Source organism: Filicampus tigris, chromosome 1 (genome assembly GCF_054856515.1).
Source record: "Filicampus tigris isolate MCC_2025a chromosome 1, RoL_Ftig_1.0, whole genome shotgun sequence".
NCBI lineage: Eukaryota > Metazoa > Chordata > Actinopteri > Syngnathiformes > Syngnathidae > Filicampus > Filicampus tigris.
Window position 1 is genome coordinate 31,858,775 of NC_141217.1, and position 26,304 is coordinate 31,885,078.

Below are 26,304 nucleotides of genomic sequence, written 5' to 3' on the forward strand. Positions count from 1 at the left end.
TATGTAGTGTCGCGGAGTCCGAGCAAACATTTAAAGGAGGTTCTCGATCGATGATCTCTTAAATGCACTGAGGATGGGTCACTGTCGGCTGTAAACATGGCCAAAAAAAAAAAAATAACAACCAACTCCACCTTCTGAGTTGTGCCTTTTGACACCTCTGGAATCATCCCTATCGCTCCCCCTTCAATATACACAGCAACACAACTGGTGTGCTTTTATTCTTGCATCTGGATGAGGATGCAAATTGTTCTCGCAGCTCAGCGAGGACAAACAGGAAGGCAAATCATTCTCTTCAGTGAGGAAAGACAAACAGGTCAATAAGGCCTATCAATAATGAAACAGAGCAGGAATGCTGCTTGCTAACTTGTCAGGGAGAAGGCCAACGTGTGTGCGCGCGTCTGTGTGTGCGCGCGTGTGTGTGATGCCGGTCAGCTGGGAAGTGAACTTGGAGCGCTAATGTACTACATCATGTCACCTGTTTTAGAAGAGAGTCATAAAATAAAGATGTTATAGACGTTTATATGATGCTGAAGAGCTAACATTATTGGGGTGTTACACTCAACTCTAAGCTTTAATATCCATAACTGTGCTATTATATTGTTTTGGTTTTTTTCCTTTTTGGGGGTTTGTGTTACATATAATCATTAGAGTTTTAGTTTTTCTCTGCAAGTTTTTGCCAATGTCATTCCTCATCTATGTTTTAGTCAATCTGTATGAATCTTAAACAGTTTTGATCGTGAATTTCCCAAGTGATCTTAATCAAAAGAAAATTACATCAGGAGGATGTTTCGCGTTATTAAGCAGCTCTCGGGATGGTCTGGAAAGGATCAACAAAAGCCGCCCACCTCCCAGGGAAGCGAAGCTCTGGTGCTATCGCGCTTGATGTGACCACTCAAACTTTGTGAGATCATCACAGCCACACTGCTGAAGACGGACGGATGTGTAGCCCAACAACTTCACTTGCCCGCAGATGGCTGTCTGACCAGGGGCCCAGCTCCCAGGTTCTGGTCAAAGGCCACAAAGCTTGGCCAGCATGAACATTGGATGACCTGGAAGGAAGTAGCTGTCAAAGCTTTGGGATAATCCGGCATGTGGAAAATGCCTCCACCCTGGCTATGTTTCCTCATTACCGCCATCTATGATGCCCAAGCAACCGGAATCAAATCAGTGGTTGCGATGAGATCAACCCATCTCTACAAAGCCCTGACCCCAAGCCTTCATCATACCGTGAGCAGCTGCAAAAATGCCCTGGCTAACTGTAAATATTGGTGTTGACATGAAAGTCTGCAAAAGCTGGCCACAGTCCCGGAGGCCCCCAAAGGCCACCCACCGGCAAAGCAGCAGCCGACGGACTTCGTGGGAAAGGTGCAGCAGAGGAATGCAGCATAAGAGCAGCTTGATCGTCTGCTGCGGTCCCCACTGAGATCACCACAACATCACACCCCCCCCCCCCCAGACACCATCTGTCAGCTGTGGCCAATTGGTTAAGATCGTTACCTGCCACCATGGGGACCTAAGGTTCAAGTCGCTGACCAGAAGAAAGGATGTGGGCAAAAAAAAAAAGAAAATTCTGTCATCTTGATGGTTTGAGGGAATGCAACAATGAAGCATCCACCCCCAACATCTCCTGGATGTATGACTGAGGTGTCCTTGACAAGACCCCAATACCCTGAAGTAGGGCTGCTCGATTAAGCGATTTTGAACCGTAACCGAATTTTCTGAATAAAACGATGTTAAAAACGTTCGATTTTGTTATTTTTGGTGTATCTAAGATCAGTCGTATTTTCTATATTGTGTTCTCTTTGTACATTCTCTTTGTATTTGTACTTTCTCTGACTCTTCTCTTCGTATTAAGAGCTCTGTTTTCCGGTAGTTACTTCCGCGTTCGGCATGCGCTGACGTAAGTAGCGCGTTCAATCCAATTGCTGAAATGCGGAAGCGATTGTCCACTGGCCGAGGAGAAAGTGACACAAGTGTGAGGAATTGTTTGCTGCAGGAGCCGACTATCTGCCGACTGAGCGAGGAAGTGAAGTGGAGCGTATGCTCAAGTGACGGAATTGGCCAGGTCGATGGCGAGCTAGGAGCCCAGGATTGAAACTTGGAAATTGCCTGAAATAGAACTGAACCATTCTGAATCATCCCTGCTCTGGTCGGGCCGGTAGGAGGCTGCGTTTTAGCCAGCCGATCCCCTTCATTGAACTTAAATTGACTGGCATTTTGAGTTAAAAGAAAGAAAAATTCAGTTTAAATAAAAGACATTCAAAATACTTCATTTTTCATTTTTTTTTTTTTTTTGCAAAGAAATCGTAATCGTAAAAATCGGGTTTGAGAGAAAAATCGAACAGCTCTACCCTAGCCTGAAGTGCTCCCCGCGTACGTATTTAGCCCCCTACTCCAGTGTGTGAGCTTTTGTTTGCTGTGACAGAATATGTTTGAATGCCACAAGTCAATCAGCTGGCTAGTGGATGTGCTAAAACTTTATCCCAACTTCCTCATTTCCCATTCTCCGAGTCAGCTCCTTTTTGGCTTTGTACCGACATCTATTGGTAGATGACTGGATTGTGTAGTTCTCCGTGCCCACGGACCGTGATTATATTTTCCCTCCAGTTTTTTTTTTTCATTTATTGTGTGTGTGAGAGAGAGACTTAGTGAGTACAGAGATCTACAGTACGTTGGTCGTATACTGTACCTCCAAAGCACAACCCTACCGAGAAATATCCTTCAATGAGATAATGGCTTAAACGTCAATGGATTAAAAATGCATTTGAATTGACTTCATTCAGTTGCACATGATTAAAAATGTGCTCAACTGATGTAATATTCAAGGAGAAGAAGAATTTAATCAGTTTACCGCATTTTAGTCATGCGCAACGGATTCGGATATCGGGTCGAAATCTCCTACGTCCAAATTTAAAAATTTTTTCCCCCCACAAATCGATACTATTGATCAGTCCCCATGTGGCTATTTTATTTTTTTACAAATTATGAATCTATATCGTGTTGAAAATGGCTTTCTATTTTTGATGATGCAGGTGTTAATGAGTAAACGAACATGCTGTTTTGGGGGGGGGGGTTTCTTGAAATGTGATTGCTGCCGACGCCAGCAAATTATATTCAAATTAGGTCAAATAACTGTTTTTCGGTGTAAGATCTTTACATCATGCATTTAACTGCTGTGCACAGTGATTTAGAACAATGTACAAAGTATTTTGGATAATATTCATTAAAAAGTACTACTGTCATCAGGGTGGTGTTTCCAATAAAATCTGCAATTTCATTGATTAATGAATTGTATGCATTGTAAATTAGGGAAAATAAAAACAACATGATGCTTCATAATTTAGAGCACATCTTAATATTAGTATTATTTTAACCCGGCGTATCTATTTGTTCTCATTGCGGCTGCCCATGCGCCACCCTAACTGTTGGTAGAATGTATGTGGCATTGAAAGGCTACATCCATATTTGCAACAAGCAGAGTGCGAAAAATCCATGGCAATCAAAGTGTCAGGGCATTTTGTGCGAAACGTTGCCATGGAGCAGAATGCTGAGTGTTGAAGAGGCGCCGACGGCAGCGTCTTCTTTGTAAACTGCAGATGAAAGTGACCTCTGTCCTCGCGCCTCTGATGTTTTTCTAATTAACTTGTCTCGCCGTCCTGACAAATGACACCGAGACGCTTTCACTCCTCTCGCCTTCCCTGAAGCAGGGAAGTTTGCCGACACCTTCAGCACTTTAGACTCTTTCAATGAACCTAAAATGCAAACTTCACATGAGAGGTGAGATTCAACACTAGAACCTCTCCATTGTGAGGCACCTCACTGTGTGATCAAACGAGAAATTATTGTTCAAAAACGAGAGGGGGGAAAAAATCATGCAGCTAGATTTCTGTCTTCTATGTAAGGATTTTAATCAAAGGGGTAAATAATGTGCACGACAAAAAAACGGTGTTTCTCAACCTGAGCCAAGGTTTATATTTTACATGAAAATAAATCCTACAATACAGCAACAAGTAAAAATGGAGAAGCGGCAGTAAAACAGGCCAAAACTCATTTGTCTGGGAGAGAGACAAGGCAATGCTATGTGTGGTTTAAAAAATGCAAGAGTACAGAAATAAGTTTTAAAATGAGATAGCGAGATGAATTTCCGTGGGTATAGAGCACTGGAGCCCAAATAGAGAATGCCCTGGAACGTTTCTTTTCTTTGTTTTTTTTTTTTTTAGCTCTCTGAGTCACAAAGGACCAACTTGTTGCGATCTTACGGCTTTGGATGTAGTGATTTGTAATTTGGATAATATAGGGCACAGCTAATGATCTCTGGCAGCGCAGTTCACCGATCTAGAGCAGCGATTCTGTGATTGTGTGAAGTGTCAGTTGAAATAAGAATGTTGTGTGAGCTCAATTCCTTGGAAGTGAGATGGAGCACTGGTTGTAATTTACGGGCTGACAGGTTCAAATATAGATGAAGTGTAAATTCAGAGTCGTTAACATCATCATTGCCGGACTGGCTAATGAATTGACCTTTCCGTTGCCCGGATTAATGGAAATGATCATTGAACAGATACTGGTAAAGCAAGGTATACATTGTTTGTCCCTCAATATGATAAAAAACTGTGGGACCCTATTTGAGTTTATGTATTTCACGATTTGAGGGTGCCTGAGACTAGCTGGCAGTGACCCGCATGAGAAGGGCGAGGAAGGAGCCAGACCCCGCTTTGTAATTGGCGGGCATCCGGCGCACGTGTCCGCCAAAGTGGTGCGGGGGGGGGGCAGGAGGGTGGGGGGGGGGGCGTTCAGCACCCAGGACAGCGCCACGTCAACAAGCCGACCTCCCTCCGGAAGGCTTCACCTGCTCTCTTGACAGAAAATAAAATTATATTTTGGACAGGATGCCAGCACGCTTGTTCCGGAAGTAGCTGCATGGGCGAGCGACCATTTGGAGGAGGGGAAACGAGCGAGCAGCATCCTGATCAGGAGCATCGACGTGCTCCACTAATCGAAGCCACCGCTGCTGGCGTGTCATTGTTGCTGTGGGACGCCGTCTTTCCTTTTCTGGGGACGCGGACTCGAAGCCCAAATAAAACCGCAGGGTGCCTTGTGTTTTGTTTTCCTCTTTTATTCCTTCCCTTCCGCCTTCCTCCTCCCTCGATGGCGAGGATGGCAGACGGGGAGCACTCGGCTGTTTTTGTCGGAAAATGCAAATGATTGTTTTTTTGGGAGGAGATGGACTGAGAAAGAAAGTGACGGCGGACGCCGAGACTCTTTTGTTGTCTTGAAGGCGCCATGCAGCTCGCAAGTCCCGATCCGGCCCGCTTGGCTCTTTTGTCGGATGATGATTTTGGCCCAGGCTCCCAGATGTGAGCGCGTGGATGGCGTGTCGTGGTCGTGGTGCCGTACAGCCCGCGTCGAGTCGCCCGCGTCGGCGTCGCTCGGTCTTCTGCTTCGGCTAGCGAGCATGTTGGCTCATCGTTCTCTCGTCTAGCGTTCGACGCCGCCGCAAGTCGCTATCTGCACATGAACGCCGGCTGCATAGTTTTTTTGTTGTTGTTTGCTCCACACAAGACAAAAGATATGGGAAGCGCTTTGTGAGGAGTGGACGCTGGCTTTTGGCACACATGCCATCAGTGGCTCATTTTTCGGCCGACAGTGAGCGCGTGAATTGTCCAAGCGAGGAGCGTAAACACGCATCCAGGCGCACTTGGTGTATCGGCGTGCGTGTGCGCGTGTGTATGTAGCGGCCCAACATGTTCAAGTATCGGATCCGTATGTTTCTGAACGAACTGAAAGTGCTGGTGTTGATGCGATCCGAATCGAGCCCGTCCGGTGGCGGCGGCTCCTCCTCCGAGCGTTCGGCGGCCGCCATGCGCGGCTTGGGGATGGGCATGGGCGGCTGCGGCTGGCCGCCCTTCGTCGACTGCCGCTCGCGCAACGACGACGAGGACTACTACGGCAGCAGCGAGCCGCGGCCGCGCAGCCTGCAGGCCTTCGACGACAGGGAGCCCAAGCTGCAAGTGGGCCTGGACGCCGTCTCGCTCGCCAGCACCGCCAGCAGCCTTCGGAGCCCCCAGTGCAGGATCTGCTTCCAAGGCCCCGAGCAGGTACTGCGTGTGCGCTTTTCGGCCACTTCTCCGCCGAGCCTTCGTCCGGCCGCCTCACTTGCATCACACGCGACAGCAGCAACAATAACAACACAGTTTACCAGGCCCTTCTCCTACAAGCTGATGAGATGCGGGCGCGTATACTGTAGCTGTTTCCACACCAAAACCAAAGTTAAATTTTAAAGTTATCGTGTTAAGTTTCACATTTTATCATGATAAGGTACACGTTTTAACGTGAAAAGTTATTGTGATAAATTGTCACGTTAAAACGTGGTAAGTTACGTGATAACTTTTTTTTGTGTCTTACAAATCAAAAGTACGTAACTGCTGCTCTTCTAAAATACTATAAAAAAAATAAGGCCAAGTGTTTCAAAAGATTTCATATTTAAAAGGGAGACACCCATGCATACCTCTAGACTCGCTAGAGACTGCGTGATTCGGAAGGAATTGCTTCATTTTGTTAAGTCAAACATAAAACATTTTGACGTGAAATTTGTCACAATATAACATTATACTGAACTTATTTTCCTGGTGTGGCAGCAATTGTCTGTAACAAACCTCCCGACCTGTTACTTGGGTCTTGTGTACAAAACAACCAATTATTTTTTCGTAATAAGCAACCCAAAACATTGATTTTTTTTTTCCATACAAAACACCCCAAAGTAACTACCCTTTACATTTTTAACCAAAATTGTTGTTGTTGTTGTTTGAACCAATAGTTTACAGCGTGAATGGGAAGTCGTTTGAGCATTTATTCCTGTAGCGCCAGTTTAAGGTCCATGTACTAGTTTGCTCTTTGTCCTCACTAGTAAGATAGTTCAGCACATTTACAGAACCAGTGCCTTACTAGTCACTTTTTTTCCACTACAAGTGCCACTTTTGGGCTACTGACACATTGACCTTAAACTGCATATCCACCTTAAGCTCAGTGTACTAATATGCTTTTTGTCCTCACTTGTAAGGCAGTTCAGCACACTAGCACAACAACTATGGTGCAGTAGTAGAACGACAGTCTTACTAGTAAATTACAATGTCACTAGTAGCACGCATGTACATTTCAACTACAGGAAGTCCTCAATTTATGAACGAGTTCCGTTCCTACACTGGCGATTTAACACGATTTTCCGCGTATGTCAGATTTCACCATTATAGTCGAAATTTATGTCAAAATACTTTGCATGAAAAGACAAAAATACACTAAAATAAAAAGGTTAAGATGCTGTACTTAGCATTACTGCTCAGAGGTGGATGGAGAAGAAGGAGAGGAGTGGGAAAAAGGCAAAGATACTGCCGGCGCGCGGACAACGTCGAGACACTTTGCGCACGCTCAACCGCAAGGAATGCTGGTCTTTGTAGTACAGGAAGTGCTTGCATGCGGAGTGCGTTGTTTGGCGCGAAACCCATCGCAAATACACAAGCAGAGGTAAACAAGCTCAGAGACGCAGCACAAAAGCACACTTTTGGAGTGAGGAGGAAACGGGCTGCTTCGTTCATGTGGTGAGTGACATGAATATTAAGTATTTTATTGACAGTTGAAAGTAACAAGCGGAAATGACGTCCATTTGAGCCATGACGCCGTGTGTCGCCGTACACAGTAGGTTATTCAAATGCCGGAGCATCTCTGTCCGCTCATTCATGTAAACGGGATATTCAGAATGTTTCAGAAATCGCAATTTGGACCTTAAACCGAATATTGACTGCATGTAAACGTAGTCACTGTGGTGCTTGGGACAAAATGGAGGAGGCACTGGCGTCGTAAATTCGAAACGTCATAGGTCGCTTACGTCGTAATTCGAGGACTTCCTGTAATGCATAGTTCAGCCTCACTAGTAGCATGGAGTTGTCACACTAGTATGGTGATATTTTCCTACGAGTTGGGATCAAATAATTTCGTTGACATCCAACTTAAGGTCTTTGTGCTAGTGCGCTCTTTGTCCTCACTAGTTAGACAACTCAGCCCAGTAGTAGAAAGACTAGTACGAATATTGTCTGAATGCCAATGTTTTCCACTACTAGTGCCACTTATGGCCTACTATTACATGATTAAACCTTACTTGTAAAGAACAGCAACACGGCAACTTAGTTTAAACTCCAGGATCCCTTAAAGTACACTGTCGAACGGCAAAACCCATCGTGTTTATCCGATCATCCATCCATCCATCAATTTTCGGAACTTATTCTTTAGGACCAATTTTAAATCCAGGCAGTGGTTATTGAGCAGTGCCCGGCAACCCTCCTGCTAGTGTTATTTTGCCGTGAACGACTCTGCTTGGTCAATGGCCGGATCGAGGAACTCTTGGCCTGTCGTGAATCGGCAATATTACTGTGATTACAGTAGGTTGGCCTTGAACTGCTTTTTTTAGCGTAATGTGGATGGAGGCTGCCGTGTTATGGTTTAACTAGCTCACGATTCCAATTAAGGGAATGTCAGTCCAGTAATTTTGTGTTCCCGTTTGCAGATTTGTCACAAGCTATAAACACGTGAAACGAAACGTGTTGTTTACAACTCTGAGCGCTCTACCCAATACGCTACGATATGGCACACTGGCGCAGAATTTGTACTTGTATTTCTCACGCGATTCACTGCAAACTAAACAAGAGGCCAGTTTTCGGTCATGGCCAAATAACAACTCTCTCATCCTCTCTTTGCTCTTAACTTGTTGAATCCTTTAGCGATTTTGATGCCGATTGATTTGTTACAAACATCAGACATGCAGCTATGATACAAGCCACGTATTTTGCGTCCTTTTTATTGTAATGGTTGCATTTTTGGGGGAAGGGACCGATGCGCTTGAGTCGCTAGCTGCACGATGGGCCAAGGGCTCTCACCTGACTAATAGAACGTCATTCCCATTCAGTAACAAGAAACACATTATAGCCCATTATTAGTTTAAAATAGAGTAATATGAAGTTTAAAACACAACTGTTTGTTTTGTTTTGTTTTTATAACGGTGTTGAAAGTGACACCGTTGCTATTTTTAGACACCGTGGGACACTGTATAACCGTAATACCGCCCAATCCCATGACAGAGAGTTTTAAATTCAGGCATATGGCGTATCCTGGTTTTGGTGCAGGCAGCGCAAGGCTCGCTGCGCCTGTGTGTCACTTTGGCAGCGTGCTTTGAGCCACGTTGGGCGTACCGGCGTGGGTGTATCCTCGAAGATGAGCCCGCCCGGCGGAATGTCAATTTGGTGGAAGGATGTTCAGAACGATCAGGAATGGGAATAGATACGAAGAGGTCTGCGGACATATTTAAGTCATCTGAGGTTATCACCTGGGCATTCTGCATTTAATGAAGGTAGCTGCTTTCGTTATCTGTTGCCACACCCCAAACACGGTGACAATGCTCCAGTCAAGTTTGGATCGCCGTTTGCTTTTCTGCACAGAGATATCTCCATGCGAGATGTGAGTGCGCCACATTTAAAGGGAATGAGAGGAGCCGCTTTGATTGGTGGCCAATGATGTCGGTTGTGTTCATGCCCACAACGGCGCAAACCGCCCTTTTTAAAATATGCCAGCTTGAGTGTGTCTGTGAAATTACCAACAGACAGTCTAACTCTCCTGACTTAGATTTACGTCATGAGGGGCGCAGCACTTGCTCCGGTCCCAAAAATACAGCCGTTTTTGTTAATAAAGCTCATCTCAATCGTGTAAGGCAAGATGATATGTTGTTGTTTTGTAGCTCATCCGGGGTGGAGGAGCGGCAGCAGTTGTCGGCATCCTGTCATCTTAGCAACAAAGAAAGTTAGCCAATTAGATCGACACAATGACAAACGAATGTGGTGACAATGAATCACAATAAACGCACTGTCACCACTTGTTAGTCACAGCTCTCACTCATCCTAGAATCGCATTGCCAGTTTTTTTTTTCTCCAAATTTCCAAAGCCAAAACAAATGTGTACGTTGTGGTACGCATCTTTGGTCTGTGTCCAAATGTTGAGAGATATACATTCAGCAGCATCAGATCCTCCTGAAGGCCGAGATGATGAGGCAACGGCTTGCAAATGGCGCAGATGGATATTACCCTTTAGTCACTTCTCCCATACACATACGTGTTATTGCAGCCCATGTGCTAATTGATGACATCTGCCTCATTGTCTGCGTTTCTATTGTGAGGCGTAGTAAAGCGGGTGACACTTGGGGCTACTCTCGCGCTCCCAAACGTTTGCGCTCTACGGGAAGGTGACTCACGACGTATCGTGGCCCAGAGCTGCCCGCTTTGAGTTACAGACAAAGAGCAAGCCCAGTGCACTGTGCCACCCGTTCTCAGATGATGGCACCCTGGGAACATGCGTGCGCTTTCCTTTTGCAGCTCTGTCGCCACCCACAAGTTAAGGCCAATAAATAAAATGGATTCTTCAAAAATGGCCATTGAAAATACACAGCTCTAGAAAAAATAAAAGGCAGCCGGAAAGAAAAGAAAATTAAGAGTAATTTTACAAAAAATGTTATCGCCTTCCGCTGACAGCCGGGGTACCCGTCCGCCATCTGTTTATCCGCCATTTTGTCCAGCCAGACCAAGTATATCAACTATAGTCCGGTCCGATTATCATTTTAAACCGGCTTCCGTTACCGTTTCCGGCTACCACCAAAAAAATAAAAATAAAAAAATGGGACAGAATGGATTTATCATCATCGCAGCCTCAACCACCATTTCCCTTGTTGTATCTCACCAGTTTCATCCACGCCAATAAATGAACAGAATTTTTGAATGTTTTGTTCGGAAACTCATAATGGTATTCAAATGTGCTGTTCAGTTACTAAGAGTCGAGCCGGATAGCGGATAGTAAACAGCTGTTTCACAGGTTGTGAGCAGAGCGCGCTCAGTCACCCAACAAGCACGACGCATTCAACATAAGAACGACAAAACATCGACAAATAAAATGTTAGTGTTTGTTAAAGTTTGTCTTAAAACAACCTACCTTAACTAGAATGCCATGTTGCATTTTATCCAAAGGTCCTTGTTGATGTCGAAATCCAGAGCTGGGCACTTGACCATTTTTTGCCGGTCCGGCCGCGACCCTCCACCCTTGACCTGGGTACCCTTCCCTCCGCGACCCTCCGGCCATATTCATAAACATTGTTGGCCCCCGCCCCGTTCCGCCCCCGACCCCCAAAAAAAAGCGTCCGTGATTGACATGGCCGCGGGAGGGATGCTAACGGCAGAGGCTTTTTAAAGATCATTAACTGGATAATTTACAATTCGAACCCGCTGTGAACACGCTTCAAATGCGCCAGTAGTACTTACCCAACTGCGCGTGCTTACTTGCATTACGAGCCCCGGGGTTGGATTTGTCGTATTTTATGTATAATTATTTGGGTCCAACAGACGGCCAGAAGTCGCAGTCAACAAGTTACTTATTTATTTTCCGCACTTCCCCTCCTTCACACTTCCTGGCCTTCAAAATAAAAGCATACCAGCAAACCGCTATACACAGCAGGTTTGCTACGGCGTATTTCCGGAAGTAGGGAAGACGAGACAGAAGAAGTGCATGTACTCCACTTTGATGTGCCGGTGTCATTACTTGAGTGCTGCGCGCAGCTTGACTATACTCGTGGACACAAGTTGTTTTGAAGTAGTCGCGTTCCAAGTCAGGGGCGTCGCTTCAAAAAGACAGCGACAACAATGGATATTGTGCCTGCTACAACCATAAAGGGACCGAGATGATTAGACGATGCATTTAATTTTATTGCGAAAACGATCTGGAAGGTGGCGGCTAAGGGGGAACGTGGGTGAGTAGCTTCTTTACATACACATACGTGACTGTTGTTAGGCCATTGTGGACTTGGAGCTCCACTTTTTTGCCAAAAATTTGTGATCGTGTCACGTGACTTCCTCAGTATCCGTCCGCCGAAATCAAATTATTCAGATGGAACATGACAGATAAAACCCAAATATAGGGGTCCTCGAGAAATGGAGTTGGTGACCCCGAGGCTATATTCTATGTATAATGTTTTTCTTTGTTTAAGTGAGCTTGCGGCTTGGATTTTGCGCAAACGTATCTTAACTGTCATAAAAGGGCTGGCACACACTTACTTCCTCTAACATTGTACTGTAAGAAAAAGTATGTTTTCGAATTCTGATGACGCTCAGATAATGAAATGATGCAAGGATGAGTCAAGTCTGTTGTCATGGTAACAACCACTTTCTCGTTATTCTGCCATTGGCCAAGACTCAAAAGTGTGCTACACTGAAAATATGACAATACAATGCACGTTGCAAAAGCTAATGGTCAATAGAGTGGTGTGGTGACTGTGAGGAATAATAAAAAAAGAAATCAGCAATATTACATTATGTCATAACATATAACATCATTGCTGTTTTTTTAAAATGTTTTATTTAATTGTTTTTCAACCCTGCATTTTTCAAATCTATGAATGCTCATGTCAAGCTCACTCGCAATCTGGCCTGATAAACTGTGTTGTCACCGCATAAGAAGATTATTATGTATTGCCCCTGCATTGTGTTTCTTATAATACTAGAAGAAAAAAATGTTGTGATATCTATAAAAAGTGAAGAGAAATTGCAATTTCCGAAGAGATTTTCGGCCAAATTAAAAAGAGCAAATCCATTTAGAATGCGACATTAAGTAGACACACTCTATTAGTTTTAGTGGACCACAAAAAATGAAAAAGTAAGGAGTAGGAACTATGTATGCATACAGTAGCTGTTTTCAAAGTTGGAAGTAAAAACTCATCAAAAGATAAATAATCAAGTAAAGTACAGATACCTGACAAAAAATCGACCTAAGTACAGTAACTAAGTATTTGCTTTGAATGAACAAACCCAAGCAAGCAACGATGGTCAAAACAAACCCTCCGGCCTCTGAGACGCTCAAGCGCTTAATGTGAGTCACAGCTCGTGGCGAGTGCCCAGGAAAGATTCCATCTTAGGAGAAATGTGACACTCGGTCAGCACGGAGAGTGCCGACGTTATTGAGCAACAGCGGATTACTGCTTCACCGAAGCAGGCTGGGGGCCAATCATCGTGAGCTTGCGTACCCCGTCCCAATATTTCCTCCTCCTTCCTTTGTAGCACCACAGACAGCAACACTGAGGTGGATGTGCTCACTCATATGTATACGTGTGTGTGTGGGTGTGTGTGTGTGTTTATATATATATATATGTGTGTGTGTATATATATATATATATATATATATATATGTATATGTGTGTGTATTTATATATATGTATTGAACGTGTAAATTGAACGTAAAAAATATAATGACAAATAAAATTCTTTGAAAAACTATAATTATATAAGTTCCCAATTTTTTTTTTAATTAGTTATTATAAAATTAAAAAAGGTGCAAATGTATAAATTCAAGTATGCTTTCCTTGTGTGTAAACAAACATAGTGGGTTGGATATAAATGCATATTAACAATCGTTTTTTACGATTTTGCCAATTTTGTGATCGTGGAGTGTAATAATCGTAATTGTAATTGAATTTCACAGCCCTAACATCACCAGTTATTCAGCTGGCAGGGGCTTTTGCTCAAACTATTGTTATCTTGGTTCAACAGCTATAAACAAGTCTTCCCAGATAGCAAAATTGGTGTGGCCCACAGTGACGGGCCACACAATCCACCTGCACTTGGTCCACATACCTCAATGAATGAAAGTCCTTTAGTGCTACTGGATCTAAGCGCTGCTTTTGATACAGTAGATCACCAAATTTTATTAAATAGACTTAAAAATCTAGTGGGCATCTCTGGTACTGTTTTTGACTGGTTTTATTCCTATCTCACAGACCGATATTTCTTTGTAAGTATGGATACTTGTTCCTCTAAAACTCATGAAATTAAATGTGGGGTTCCTCAAGGTTCGATTTTAGGCCCCCTACTTTTTAATCTTTATATGCTTCCCCTCGGGGATGTCATCAGGGGACACGGCATCAGCTTTCACAGCTATGCTGATGACACGCAGCTGTATATTGCCGTGTCTCCTGATGACACAGGACCCATTGATACCCTTTTAAATTGCATTTTAGATATCAAGTCATGGATGGCAGATAATTTCCTACAGCTCAATCAGGACAAGACTGAGGTTTTAGTTATCGGTCCCGAAGGTCAGAGAGAGAAGCTTTTACCAAAACTACACATTTTTAATCCCTCACACTGTGTGAAGAACCTTGGCGTCATTTTTGACTCTGAGCTCAGTTTTATTCCTCATATTAAAAATGTAACCAAGATTGGTTTTTATCACCTTAAGAATATCGCCAGAGTCCGCCCGTTTCTCTCTCAGGCTAACACGGAAGTGCTGATGCATGCCTTTATTTCCTGTCGTTTAGATTACTGTAATGCCCTGCTCTCTGGCCTCCCGAAAAAGAGCATTTCACCACTGCAACTACTGCAGAATTCAGCCGCTCGGGTGCTGACGAGAACCAGAGGGCGGGAGCACATTACGCCAATTTTGAAATTGCTGCATTGGCTCCCTGTGTGTTTCAGGATCGATTTTAAAGTACTTTTATTAGTTTATAAATGTGTTAATGGTCTTGGGCCATCTTATTTATCTGATTTGCTTTTATCATACCAGGCCTCGCGGATCCTGAGGTCCTCTGGCGCCGGCCTTTTATTTATTCCAAGGGTGAGGACCAAAATGCATGGCGAGGCTGCATTCAGCCGTTTTGGTCCTCACCTTTGGAATAGCCTGCCAGAGGATGTCAGGTCTGCAGAGACTGTTGATATTTTTAAGAGGAAGCTCAAGACACACCTTTTTAGTTTGGCTTTCAACAACTTTTAAATAATTTATCTTTTCTTTTGATTGAAGATAATTCTATGTTTTGCTTTGAATGTTTTAAAGCACTTTGAGTTGCATTTTTATGTATGAAAAGTGCTATATAAATAAAATGTGATTGATTGATTGATTGATTGATTGATTGATAGTGGTCCACATCTGGTATAGCGGATTGTTGTTGCTGCAAATCTGCTTGAGTCTGGCTATCAGCAGCTACTGTCCGGACAATGTCCAAACTACGCGTCCCTCCCTGGCTGATTCCATTCAGTGCAAGTCATCAGAGTAAGGTCATTACAAAACATTTTTTAGTTGTATTGTGCCATATAGGTTGATGCAGTCATGCAAGGTACACCAGCATATACGGTACATATACTCAATATATTTATAAATAATGTGTTTTGCATTTTTAGTAGTGATGGGACAAGCAACACTGGTGCATCAGCACTGTCCCGAGATCTCAAGTGTGAAACCCCGTATTGGTGCGTGTATCGCTTTAACAAAAAAATCATGTGACCAATACAGATTGGTGCGTGTTTCGCTTTAACAAAAAATCATGTGACCAATACAGGAATTGTGTCGTTTGGCTGTGCCGTGTCAAATTGTGTTTATATATTGACATGTTGTGGGTTTGTTGGATGGAGATTGAACACTTCGGTTAACAAAATCCCATACATAACTTACGTTATCTCTAAATTTTATTAGATAAATTTGATATACATTACATGCTCATTTGAGCCTTTGCACAAACAAGCAGATTTTGAACTCTTCTCGTCAACAACTTCACTCAGCAAACAAATGGAGCAAATATAATTATAGAAAGATCACATTTTTTTATGTACAAAACTAGCAATTGAATAAATATTTAATATTATTTCACAATCTAATGTTGGGTCAGCATGCAAGTTTATCCTTTTTCACATAATGTGACCTGCAATGATTTTGATGAACAGCAGAGGTCAGTGTTGACTGACCAACACAGTATCAATACCGTGTCAACACAGTTCGTGTACTGTGTCAATACACTCCATGAGGTATCATCAACCCATCACTAATTTTTTGTAGGTGGTAGATCATTTTGACTCGGTCATGTCATCAGTAGCTCTCAGGCTGAAAAAGTGTGGGCACCCCTGACTTGCTGTATTGTTTTCCTGACATGCTGTCATGCCTCTTTTATCCTGCAGGGTGAGCTGTTGAGCCCGTGCCGGTGTGACGGGTCTGTGCGCTGCACCCACCAGCCCTGCCTCATCCGCTGGATCAGCGAGAGGGGCTCCTGGAGCTGTGAACTCTGCTACTTCAAGTACCAGGTTCTGGCCATCAGCACCAAAAACCCCCTGCAGGTATTGCATCCGTCACGTTCCAACAGCTCTTGGGCCACTTCAAATGTACGCGCATGTGTTGAAAATAAGAGCAGTCTAACATGACTAACCAGATCCATCACTGCGTTGGGTAGAAAATATTTTACCTGCATGGCAAATTATTTTCGAGTAGAATCACAGAAAACCAACAGACCCAACCAACATGCTCCTGGGTCTATGGAATGGAATAACCAATTGAAAGGTTTTTTATTGCATATAATAGCAGTGTGGAATTCAATTAGTGAGGTCATTCATTCTGTGAAAACAAAAACAGGTGTCAAATCAAGGGTACAGTCACGCTGCAGGGCATGATACCCAATTAAAAATTGTTGTTAAATCCTTTTTTTTTTTTTTTTACGTTGTTGTTCTTCTTACAAAAACAAATGAAGGTCTCAGTTCTGATGCATTTGACGCACTTTCAAGGATTTTGGTCTTGAACTGACATTTTTCCCATGTTATATTTATCCATTCCATTGAATAAATAGCCCCAAAGAAACAATGACCACAACAATGTCAATTCATCGGGTACATTATACCTCACATTTTGGTAGTAAACTTGATAAATAGACTTCGATTAATACACGTCAACCGATTATGGCTTGTTTTTATTTGTTTTGGAATCTTCATTTACAGAATTATACATCCTGATAACATTTGTCATAATTTTATTCCAAATCATCCTAGACTGCAAGATGCTCAATTTCACGTAACGCAGATGTGAAGTAGTTCTCACAAACAGTCCTTACAGCAATAAATATTATTTGAGTAATTCACAGCAATGCTAAATCCTAAAGATTTTTCAAAAGCATTTGAAGAAAAACAGAGAAATATGTCTCATAAAGAAAATACATTTTAAAAAATTGTTTTTGAACAGACCACAGTTTATTCTTCTTCGTTTTCTCTTATGACAACATGGATCCAATTTTCTTGATCTTTGGATTTACAATATAATATAAAGTGTTCCCAATGCAATGAAATAAAAAAGTATTGCAAGTCTTATGTGCTTGCTTCGGTCACATTTTCAACACACTGCTATTATTCTTATATTTTTAGTACAACTGTATCTCTCTTAGGGCAGCAGCTGCACAATTATGGCCAATTTGCTAATCACAATTATTTGATCAGTACTGTAATGACGACCATTCATGTTTATCATCATGTTCGGAAAAACATCAATATTTTTATTGCACTACTTCTACTTTTCAACAAACAATATATGAACTGTTTTCAACCCATATGGAACTTTAAAACATGATTATCATTTGGGAATTAATGAGCATGAAAAATCACATTTACCAAAGAATTAAAAATTCGACACAATAACTACGCACTTATCATGTTTTAATGCCACTGGCCCTGAATCCGAATCAAGTCCGGATAACAGCTGCTAATCCTTTTCGCTTGCTTGTTATTTAGGCAGCTTAATGACGTTTTTACCATGCGTTCGTTCCCTTGTGGTTGGAGGAAAAAAAGCTTCACAACGTAAATATCAGGTTATTTTAATGGTGGTTGCCAAAAAATCATGATCACATTGCAAAATTAGTGTCATTGTGCAGCTTTAATCTCTTTGCTGCTCCACTTTCTCCACCAGTTTATCCCAGATTTTACTCACAATAGTCACACCACACAGTAGATGGAGGCGGGATGAGCAGGACCTCATCTGCATGAGACAGGACAGCCTGCCCTAAATGTGGCTGCTTTGAACAGGCCTGTTAAGAGTGGACAGTCTTTAATTCACCTAATTGACGAATGAAGTCACACATCCACATTTTTAACATTTATTGTCACAAGAGTATGACGTGGAATTGTCCCATGTAAATTATAAACACACACAGTCTACCTTTTGATCACAGGTGGCAAGCACACATTTGTTGTTGATTGGAAACGTGGCCCAAATCTCATCTTGACTTTTGAATAATAAATTTCCGATTCTTTTTTTGCTGGTGAAGTGTGACAACTTGTTGGTCGGCAGAAACAAATGCAACAAGCGCATTTAAGAATAACGATAATGATAATGCATCCGATCCGTATGGCATTTTTCTGGACATTGGACACTCATGGACACGCAAAACACTCACAAGGGGAAAAATATTCTCCCACAACTGCACTTTGAATGGAAAAATCTATCTATCTATCTATCTATCTATCTATCTATCTATCTATCTATCTATCTGTCTATCTGTCTATCTGTCTATCTGTCTATCTGCCTGTCTGTCTGTCTGTCTGTCTGTCTGTCTGTCTGTCTGTCTGTCTGTCTGTCTGTCTATCTATCTATCTATCTATCTATCTATCTATCTATCTATCTATCTATCTATCTATCTATCTATCTATCTATCTATCTATCTATCTATCTATCTGTCTATCTATCCGTCTATCTGTCCGTCTATCTGTCCGTCTATCTGTCCGTCTATCTGTCCGTCTATCTGTCCGTCCATCTATCCATCTATCTGTCCGTCCATCTATCCATCCATCTGTCCGTCCATCTATCCATCCATCTGTCTATCTGTCCATCTGTCTATCTGTCTATCTATCTATCTATCTATCTATCTATCTATCTATCTATCTATCTATCTATCTATCTATCTATCTATCTATCTATCTATCTATCTATCTATCTCTCTATCTATCTATCTATCTATCTGTCTATCCATCCATCCATCCATCCATCCCTTTTTAAGATTCCACACGAAATGTATCCTCAACCTTCTGTGGTGAGTGAATAAAGCATGTTTGTATGAAGAAGGACAAGGTTGCCTGCACACTATGGAGTGCATGTGTGCACCTCTCAGCATCTCTGATTGGTGGAGCTGGCTGTTGCCATGGCAATGTGTGCAAGTCAGAAGCCAGGAAACACAGCACTTGGCCATGTCGATGGAACAAAACATTGATAGAACATTTCAGGAAAATATTTATATCAGCGGGATTATTAATTGGGCTGCACAGTGTATTAGTGGCAAGCACATCTGCCTTGCAGTGGTGAGGTTGCATAGCAGTGGCGTAGCTGGGCTGTATTCCACAAGGGTTTTGAAATCAAAGGGGCACAACATTGCACACGCGAATAGAGGACAGGAAAAAGCCCAAAAAGTAAAGAATAAGTAAGCCAGGAATAGACCATGACAGTGATTTGCAATGGCTGCCTTGTTTTATTGCCATCCATTCCCACATCCATTAAAAAAAAAATCTTGACTGTCAGGGTTTGGATTTTATGAGGCAGGCAGTGCTTGTTTCACTGCCGCGGCCGTGCTGCTACTCGGACCCGTGTCGTCCCTGGCCTGGCTGCTCCTACCACGACGGAAGAGATCTGTCAGTGTTAACTTTTTTATTTGTTCTTATTTGCCCTCCGTTTATCTGCACCACACATCTCCTTTTCTGGGGGCTTTCTGTCTTTTCAGCATCTTTGCAATTGCAAATGTCCTCTACCTTGCTTTTTTTTTTTGGGTCGCCGGCTGAGCCAATCACATTCAATGGATGCATGGATCTGTTCTAATTGTGCTAACTCCGTGCTACCTACCCCTGCGAGGGTCCACCATGGCAACATCTATCTACTATTTACATTACATATAAAAAATAAATACAAAATATAAAACAATAAATAAATACATTTAAAGTTTGACCCCAAGTTTTACAAAACCCACCAACCCTACGTCATCTACGCCACTGTTGCAGAGTCAAATCTGGGCTCAGACTCTTTCTTCTGTTTGCATCTTCTCCATGTGCTTGCGTGGCCTTTCTCCCGGTACGCTGGCTTCCTAGCACGTTCCATAAACCGACAAGTCAGCCTCAATGAAGACTCTTAATTGTTAACCAGTGTAATTGTTTGTTTGCCGATATATGAGCTACAACTGGCTGGTGCCCGCTCCGGAGTGGACTAAAGTCAGCGGGGAAAATCTGCAGCTCACTTGTGACCCTATGAGGCCAAGCGCTGTAGAAAATGGGCGAATAGCTCTAATAAAAAAGATCCTATATTATCACTTCAGAAGTATTCAAAACACACAGCTCTGGAAAAAAAAATGATGAGACTGAAATAACACTGGGTCTTTTTTTGGTCATTTCACAATTTGCATTTTCTGCAAAAAGAACGCTCTAAATGGGTGATTGAGGGCTCCCTCTAGCTTTTTGCATTATCCGACTTGAAAAGTGTGAAAAGCGCAACTGCGTCTTTCCTTGTTTGCTGCGGTGCAGTGGCAGGCCATCTCGCTGACGGTGATCGAGAAGGTGCAGATCGCCGCCATCATCCTGGGCTCCCTGTTCCTCATCGCCAGCATCTCCTGGCTCATCTGGTCCTCCCTCAGCCCCTCGGCCAAGTGGCAACGGCAGGACCTGCTCTTCCAAATCTGCTACGGCATGTACGGATTCATGGACATCGTCTGTATAGGTAAAGTGCACAAACGCAAATGCGCGGCCCTGCGGCTGGATTATGCACTTACACAGTTGTCAACGCAGCACAACTTAATAAGGTCCAATGCAAAAGCTGTTTTCAAAATGAGACTTTGACAGTGTCAAAGAAGCACAGCGGTGCCTTGAGATACAAGTTTGTTCCGTGACAAGGTTTTTAACTCGAAACTCTTATATATTAAATCGTCTTTTTCCATCAAAATCATTGGACATGCCATGAATCCGTTCCATCCTCTCTTAAAAAAAGACAACAAATGTTATGTCGTGTGTTTTTTTTTTTTTTAAATCAGAAAAATAACACTCTGGCTTACAAACGACCCCCGCTATTCACGGGGGATGGAATTGGCCTGAAAATAGCGAAAATCCCTCTATGTATTGATGCCCATTGAATCATTGGATCTCATTAGACACACCAGCGGGCACATTATACAAAACATGCCGTGCAAGAAAACACCAGCAGAAATTTGAATACAAATATGACTCGTTACATCGAATTCAGTGCACATTGCAACACTCGCTGAGGTCACACAACGTTTTGCACGGAAGCCAAATGAGAGAAGCAGATGGTGCGCAGGTAGGACACCACAAGGAAGCTGAACGGCAGTAAATACCGATGACGTCACAGAACGAGCTGGTCCCGCGGGGCAGATGGCGTCACATGTGGACCGTCCGTCCGCTTTTATAACTACACGGGGGTCACTGACTGCTTCGATCGGAGGTAGGATCCATCTGTTTGGTTTATCGTGTACTGATGTGCTACAATATGATTACAAAAATACAGAGTAAAGTCCAAATATCATGATACAAAGTAACAAAGACACGCAAGGGAAACAAAACATAACAGTGAAAACATATGACAAAAGGTACGGGACATACGGTATGATAGCAAGAAGGACCCGACGCAGACTGAAAGAAAGCAGGAAGCTAAATACAACAAAATCAGTCGGTGGCGCTACTGCTGCTTTGTCAGCTGCCAACAAAGAAGAACGAGGAAAGACAATACGCTAGGCACACTCAGGTTTTGTGTTTGCAAGTCATGTGGAGAGCAGATGTTTTTATTTTTTTTCTGTATGTTTTTATACACTGCAATACTGTTGAGGAGAATTTTTCTTCTGAAAAAAAAAACATTTAAAAAAAGGTTGTGCTCGTATTTAGAGGACTCGGTCGAATTAACTGCATTTCCATTCATTTCGCAGCGGAAAGCTGAGTTGAGATGTTTGGAGATGCAAGCGTAGGCCACGGAGTTAAACTCGTATCTCAGGGCACCGCCGTATTTCTGATGGTGAAATCCATCCAATGGCAGTCGTTTGTGTTTGTAAAAGACATCAGTCAGTTTGTTCTCAGTTAACTGGACAAATGGGCTTTTCATTGGACTTCAAAAATGTACTGGGAAAAACAGTGCTTTTAGGCCATGTTCCAGCTTTTCTTTTTTGTCCATTAGTCACACGATACACCTTTGGAGGTACCGGGCATTGAAATCAACACAAATATAAAGAAATCACGGTGCTCTAATAATGTATTCCATGACTGTATGATATTATCATCATTGTGGGCACAATAACAAAATAATACTTTGAATTTCTCTGCAATTCCCACTCCTATTAGAAACAACATTGAGTATGAGGAAAACACTCTCTTACAATTAAAATGTGATCTACGGCGATAGAAATCCACTTGACTTGATTTTACTTGACTTGACGTGTACCTTTTTCAAAATGCAATTTTCACCTTGGGAAGTAGCACAATCCCGCAACTGAATCGATGTGAGGAAGCTGTACTGAAGCCCATGGCGTCAGCTCACAGCCAATAAGTTGCCACGACTCAACGGAGTGTGCAGACAATGAACAGAATGTTTACATCTTCTTAGCATGACTGTCAGACTTTCTCCTGCAATGCGCATAGCGCTGCTCCTTCTGATTTGCGGGCCTTGGCCACCTGGGGACAGACACACGGTTATACTGCACTCCTCTCTAGGCTTCTCAGTATAGCAGAAATAGTAGTCGTTCTTCACAGAGGATAAATAATATACGCCTGTCAGATATCTGTTGCGTAAAAGGTTAACAACACCACCATTAGATGCTAATTGTTAGCAAGTGTGCCTGTGGCGTTAGCATTCAGCTAGTGGAGGCTATGTAGTTGACAGTAACTTTCAACTGAGAGTGGCCACAAACCGCTTGAAGCTTCTTTTTGGATGAGGTGTTCACAATCTCCCAAACTGCAGCTGGATGTCAAGTGAGTTGAGGGTCGTTCCATGTCAAATCACCCAGTCTGTTTACCAAGAAGATTTGGATTTTCATGAAACGAGGTGAACTTGTTGAAGGTGATGGCACAACACTGAATCTCAAATTTTAGGTCTATCGGAGCCGGGTTTGGGAGCTATGGCCGGACGAATTTTGACATTTTATGCAAAAAGGTCGCTCTCCTTTGAACAACTTGGACAATCTTCACAGAACAAGTATTGTTGGAAAAGAAATTCACCAAGTATCGTTTAGAACAGGGGTGGGCAATTCCGGCCCTGGAGGGACTGTATCCTGCATGTTTTATATGTCACCCTGGTGCAACCCACCTGATTCAAATGATCAGGACCGTTATCCAGCTTCGGCAGACCATGCTGATTATATGAACACTTTAATCAGGTGTGTTGCAGTATAGAGACACATGGAAAACAGGCAGGATACCGGCCGTCGAGGGACGGAATTGCCCACCCCTGGTTTAGAAGATTGGTGAACATTTTAGTACGTACTTTGAACTTTTGACCAATAATTTCATCGTGATCTTGTGAATCACGTGACCTTAACAAACATTTTGTTAGAAATGTAATCCCTCACATGTGCTCTAAAACAAAGGTTTCAAAGATGTGAAGTAGGGATCGACCGATTATCGGCCAGGCCGATTATCAGCGCCGATATTCGTCAGTCTCGGCCTCAGTATCGACCTTTTTTAAAAATCTGATGGCTGGTAATCAATTTAAAACTGTGTTAACTTCAAGCAACTATTTATTTAAATTTTCAGTTAACTTTATAAGACATTCTACCGACCCTGGGAACACTCTGCACCTTTTGTTTTTGTTTGAAATCAAAACAAAGATAAGTGAAATTTTAACATTTCTGTCATTTTTAAGTATTTTCATTTTTGAGAAATTTTGGAGAGGTTGGCGATATATAAAAAGCTCACGATACTATATAAAAGCTCACTATATTTGAAAAAAAAAAAAAAAGCTCATATTAAAAAAAACATCACAATATTCTATTTTTGTACATCATAACAGCATTCACAAAGAAATAGGCTTGGCCAGTCATGCATCAAATTTAATGCACCAATAAACTAACCACCAGAGGGTGCTGGAACTGCACAAATGGAAAACAACTTGGGCTTTTAAATTGATTTTCTGCTATTAATATTGTGACATGACAACGGCGATATATCGTGGCAATTTTAATATCACGAAATTGCCGATATTGTGACATCCCTAGTATGTATACTTGAACGCCTCATTGCTGTTCAGTTGACCTAAAATTTTGTGTTGTGCCACCACTATCAACAAGTAAACACAGTTTCATGAAAATCAAACTCTACTTGGTTCATTTTTTCTTGATTTTTTTTTTGGGGGGGGAGGGGGTGATTTGGCATGGAAAGACCCTTGACTTCTCAAGTTTGTGCTTGCAATTCCAAACCAAAAAATCGACGGCTCGTATATCGAAAAAATTCCCAAGTCATATCTCAAGGCACTCTATAGTCAAGTAAAATACCAGAAGTCAAGAATGTCTTTTTGGGTGACACAAGGAAAATATGCCGTCGGTCAGAAAGGAGCTTGCGACAACCGAACTGTGAAGGAGTTTCTCCTTGCTCCCACAGGCCTCATCATCCACGAGGGCTCGTCAGTCTATCGCATCTTCAAGCGATGGCAGGCCGTCAACCAGCAGTGGAAAGTTCTGAACTACGAGAAATCCAAGGACCTGGGCGACCCGGTGAGCCTGGGCGGCAAGGCGGGGGCTCGCGGCGCTCGCGGTACTCCTCACGGCCTGGCGGGCGGCAGCGCAGGCCGCCAAGGCAGGAGGCTGAGAACTATTCTGAACCACCACTGCGGCTACACCATCTTGCACATCCTCAGCCAGCTGCGGCCTAACGACCCGCGGATCGGCGCCGCTGCCAACCGGGAGGTGGTGATGAGGGTCACCACCGTATGAGACCCCGGAAGGACCTCAAAGGACCTCTGAAGGACCTCCTCTTCGCCTTTGAGCCCATAGATACGAGCGGAAGGACGGCGTATGAAATATGAAACGCAAAATAGTAAAAGGACTCGCAAAGGAAGCAAAGTGACGCCCGGAGCATCAACATCACACCGAGACACTCGCCAGGAGTTCTCTTGTTTCTTACGACTAAAAGGAAGCCAGATGCTCCTTTTCAATAATGAAGGAAGTGATGGGGGAAAAAAAAAAAAGGACAAAACACATTGAACAGACATCAAGGGAGGACGGGAAGGGAAGGGGTGGGTGGGGGGGGCATAAACAGGCTTTCTAACCTAATGGGAGATGATGAGATGTTGTTTTTTTTCCAGTTGAATATCAGGATGCACAGAGACATTTCTCTTTCAGTTGATCCTCGCATTTCATTTGCATCTCTTCTCCTGCTTTTGTTTTCTACTCCAACTTTGATTTTTCACGGATCAAGAAACCATGTAACTCCATACATGTCGAGCCTTTCCAGACACCTCCAGTATGTAGAATTCTTGATCTGAACAAGCTTCCCAATGCTGGCCAATAGACCGAACGGAAAGAAAACAAACAGGAAGAAAAAAAATAATATAGAAATCAATGAGACATAATCTCTCTGCAATAAATACATATTATGTACATTTCACAGGGAATTTTGCATGGGTATGTCATTTTATTTATCACATAACATGAACACAAATTTGCTCTGTTTCGAAAGGTGCTTGCCAAAATAAACACTTTCAAACCATCCGATTTCATTGCACCAACTTTTTGTCACCGGGAAGAAAGGCGGACAGCATTTTACAGCTCTTTCAGCTACCGAGTACAGATTGTTGATAAGTAAACTATTGGATTAAAACCAAGGATCAAATGATCTCTTATTACTCCGGCTCTCCCTGTCTCTGCTTCAAGTTGCATGATTTGGGTGCATGTGTGAAAAGATCCTGCCCTCAATGAATACTCTGACTAAAATGTTACCCTAACTGCCAAAGGGAGCAGTTGCTTCATGATAAACGGACACAAAAAAGACTCAATGGAACAAATGAGAGAGAAACAAAATGACAAGAGTAAATGAAAAGACAAGTCCACCTTAATGCAGTGGGGAATCGCTTCAGAGGATTTAATTAATTTGAATGATTTCATGTAAATGTCAGATTTGTTTAAAAATGTTTAGATAACGGGAAGGTTTTTTTTTTTTAATGTTGTGGATAAAAGTATATTGCCTCACATAAAATGAGATGAAAGCAAATTCTTGTTTTGAGGAAGCCACAAATAATGCGAACATAAGATGTACATCCTTCCACAATGATTCTATCATTGGGCGTGAAAAGAACATATGGTCATACTTCCTATGCCGCTGTTACAAAATGAGCCAGCACTCAAACGCAGTCAAAGTGGTGACACATCTAATAATGTTTCTATTTTATATGGGATAAGTTTTAATCTGATTTATGCAAGGTTTGTGAGGATAAGCGTCTTGGATAATGGATGGAAATGCAATATTA

The 26,304-nt window shown here is 42.6% G+C and overlaps 1 protein-coding gene across 1 annotated transcript; it reads left to right on the plus strand.

Annotated features, from left to right (window-relative positions):
* Nucleotides 1–4,811: 4,811 nt before the first annotated feature.
* On the plus strand, nt 4,812–25,547 carry marchf9 (membrane-associated ring finger (C3HC4) 9). Its single transcript, XM_086032728.1, has 4 exons — nt 4,812–6,095; nt 16,017–16,172; nt 20,373–20,565; nt 24,441–25,547. The coding sequence occupies exons 1-4, from the start codon at nt 5,742–5,744 to the stop codon at nt 24,770–24,772; spliced, it is 1,035 nt and encodes a 344-aa protein (XP_085888854.1). The 5' UTR covers nt 4,812–5,741; the 3' UTR covers nt 24,773–25,547.
* The last annotated feature ends 757 nt before the right edge of the window (nt 25,548–26,304 follow it).

Excerpts from the sequence above, each read along its gene's own strand:
- marchf9 (XM_086032728.1), top strand. The coding sequence starts at position 5,742 with ATGTTCAAGTATCGGATCCGTATGTTTCTGAACGAACTGAAAGTGCTG. Across the intron at positions 6,096-16,016 it reads GCTTCCAAGGCCCCGAGCAG|GGTGAGCTGTTGAGCCCGTG; the intron begins GTACTGCGTGTG and ends TTTATCCTGCAG. Across the intron at positions 16,173-20,372 it reads GCACCAAAAACCCCCTGCAG|TGGCAGGCCATCTCGCTGAC; the intron begins GTATTGCATCCG and ends GCTGCGGTGCAG.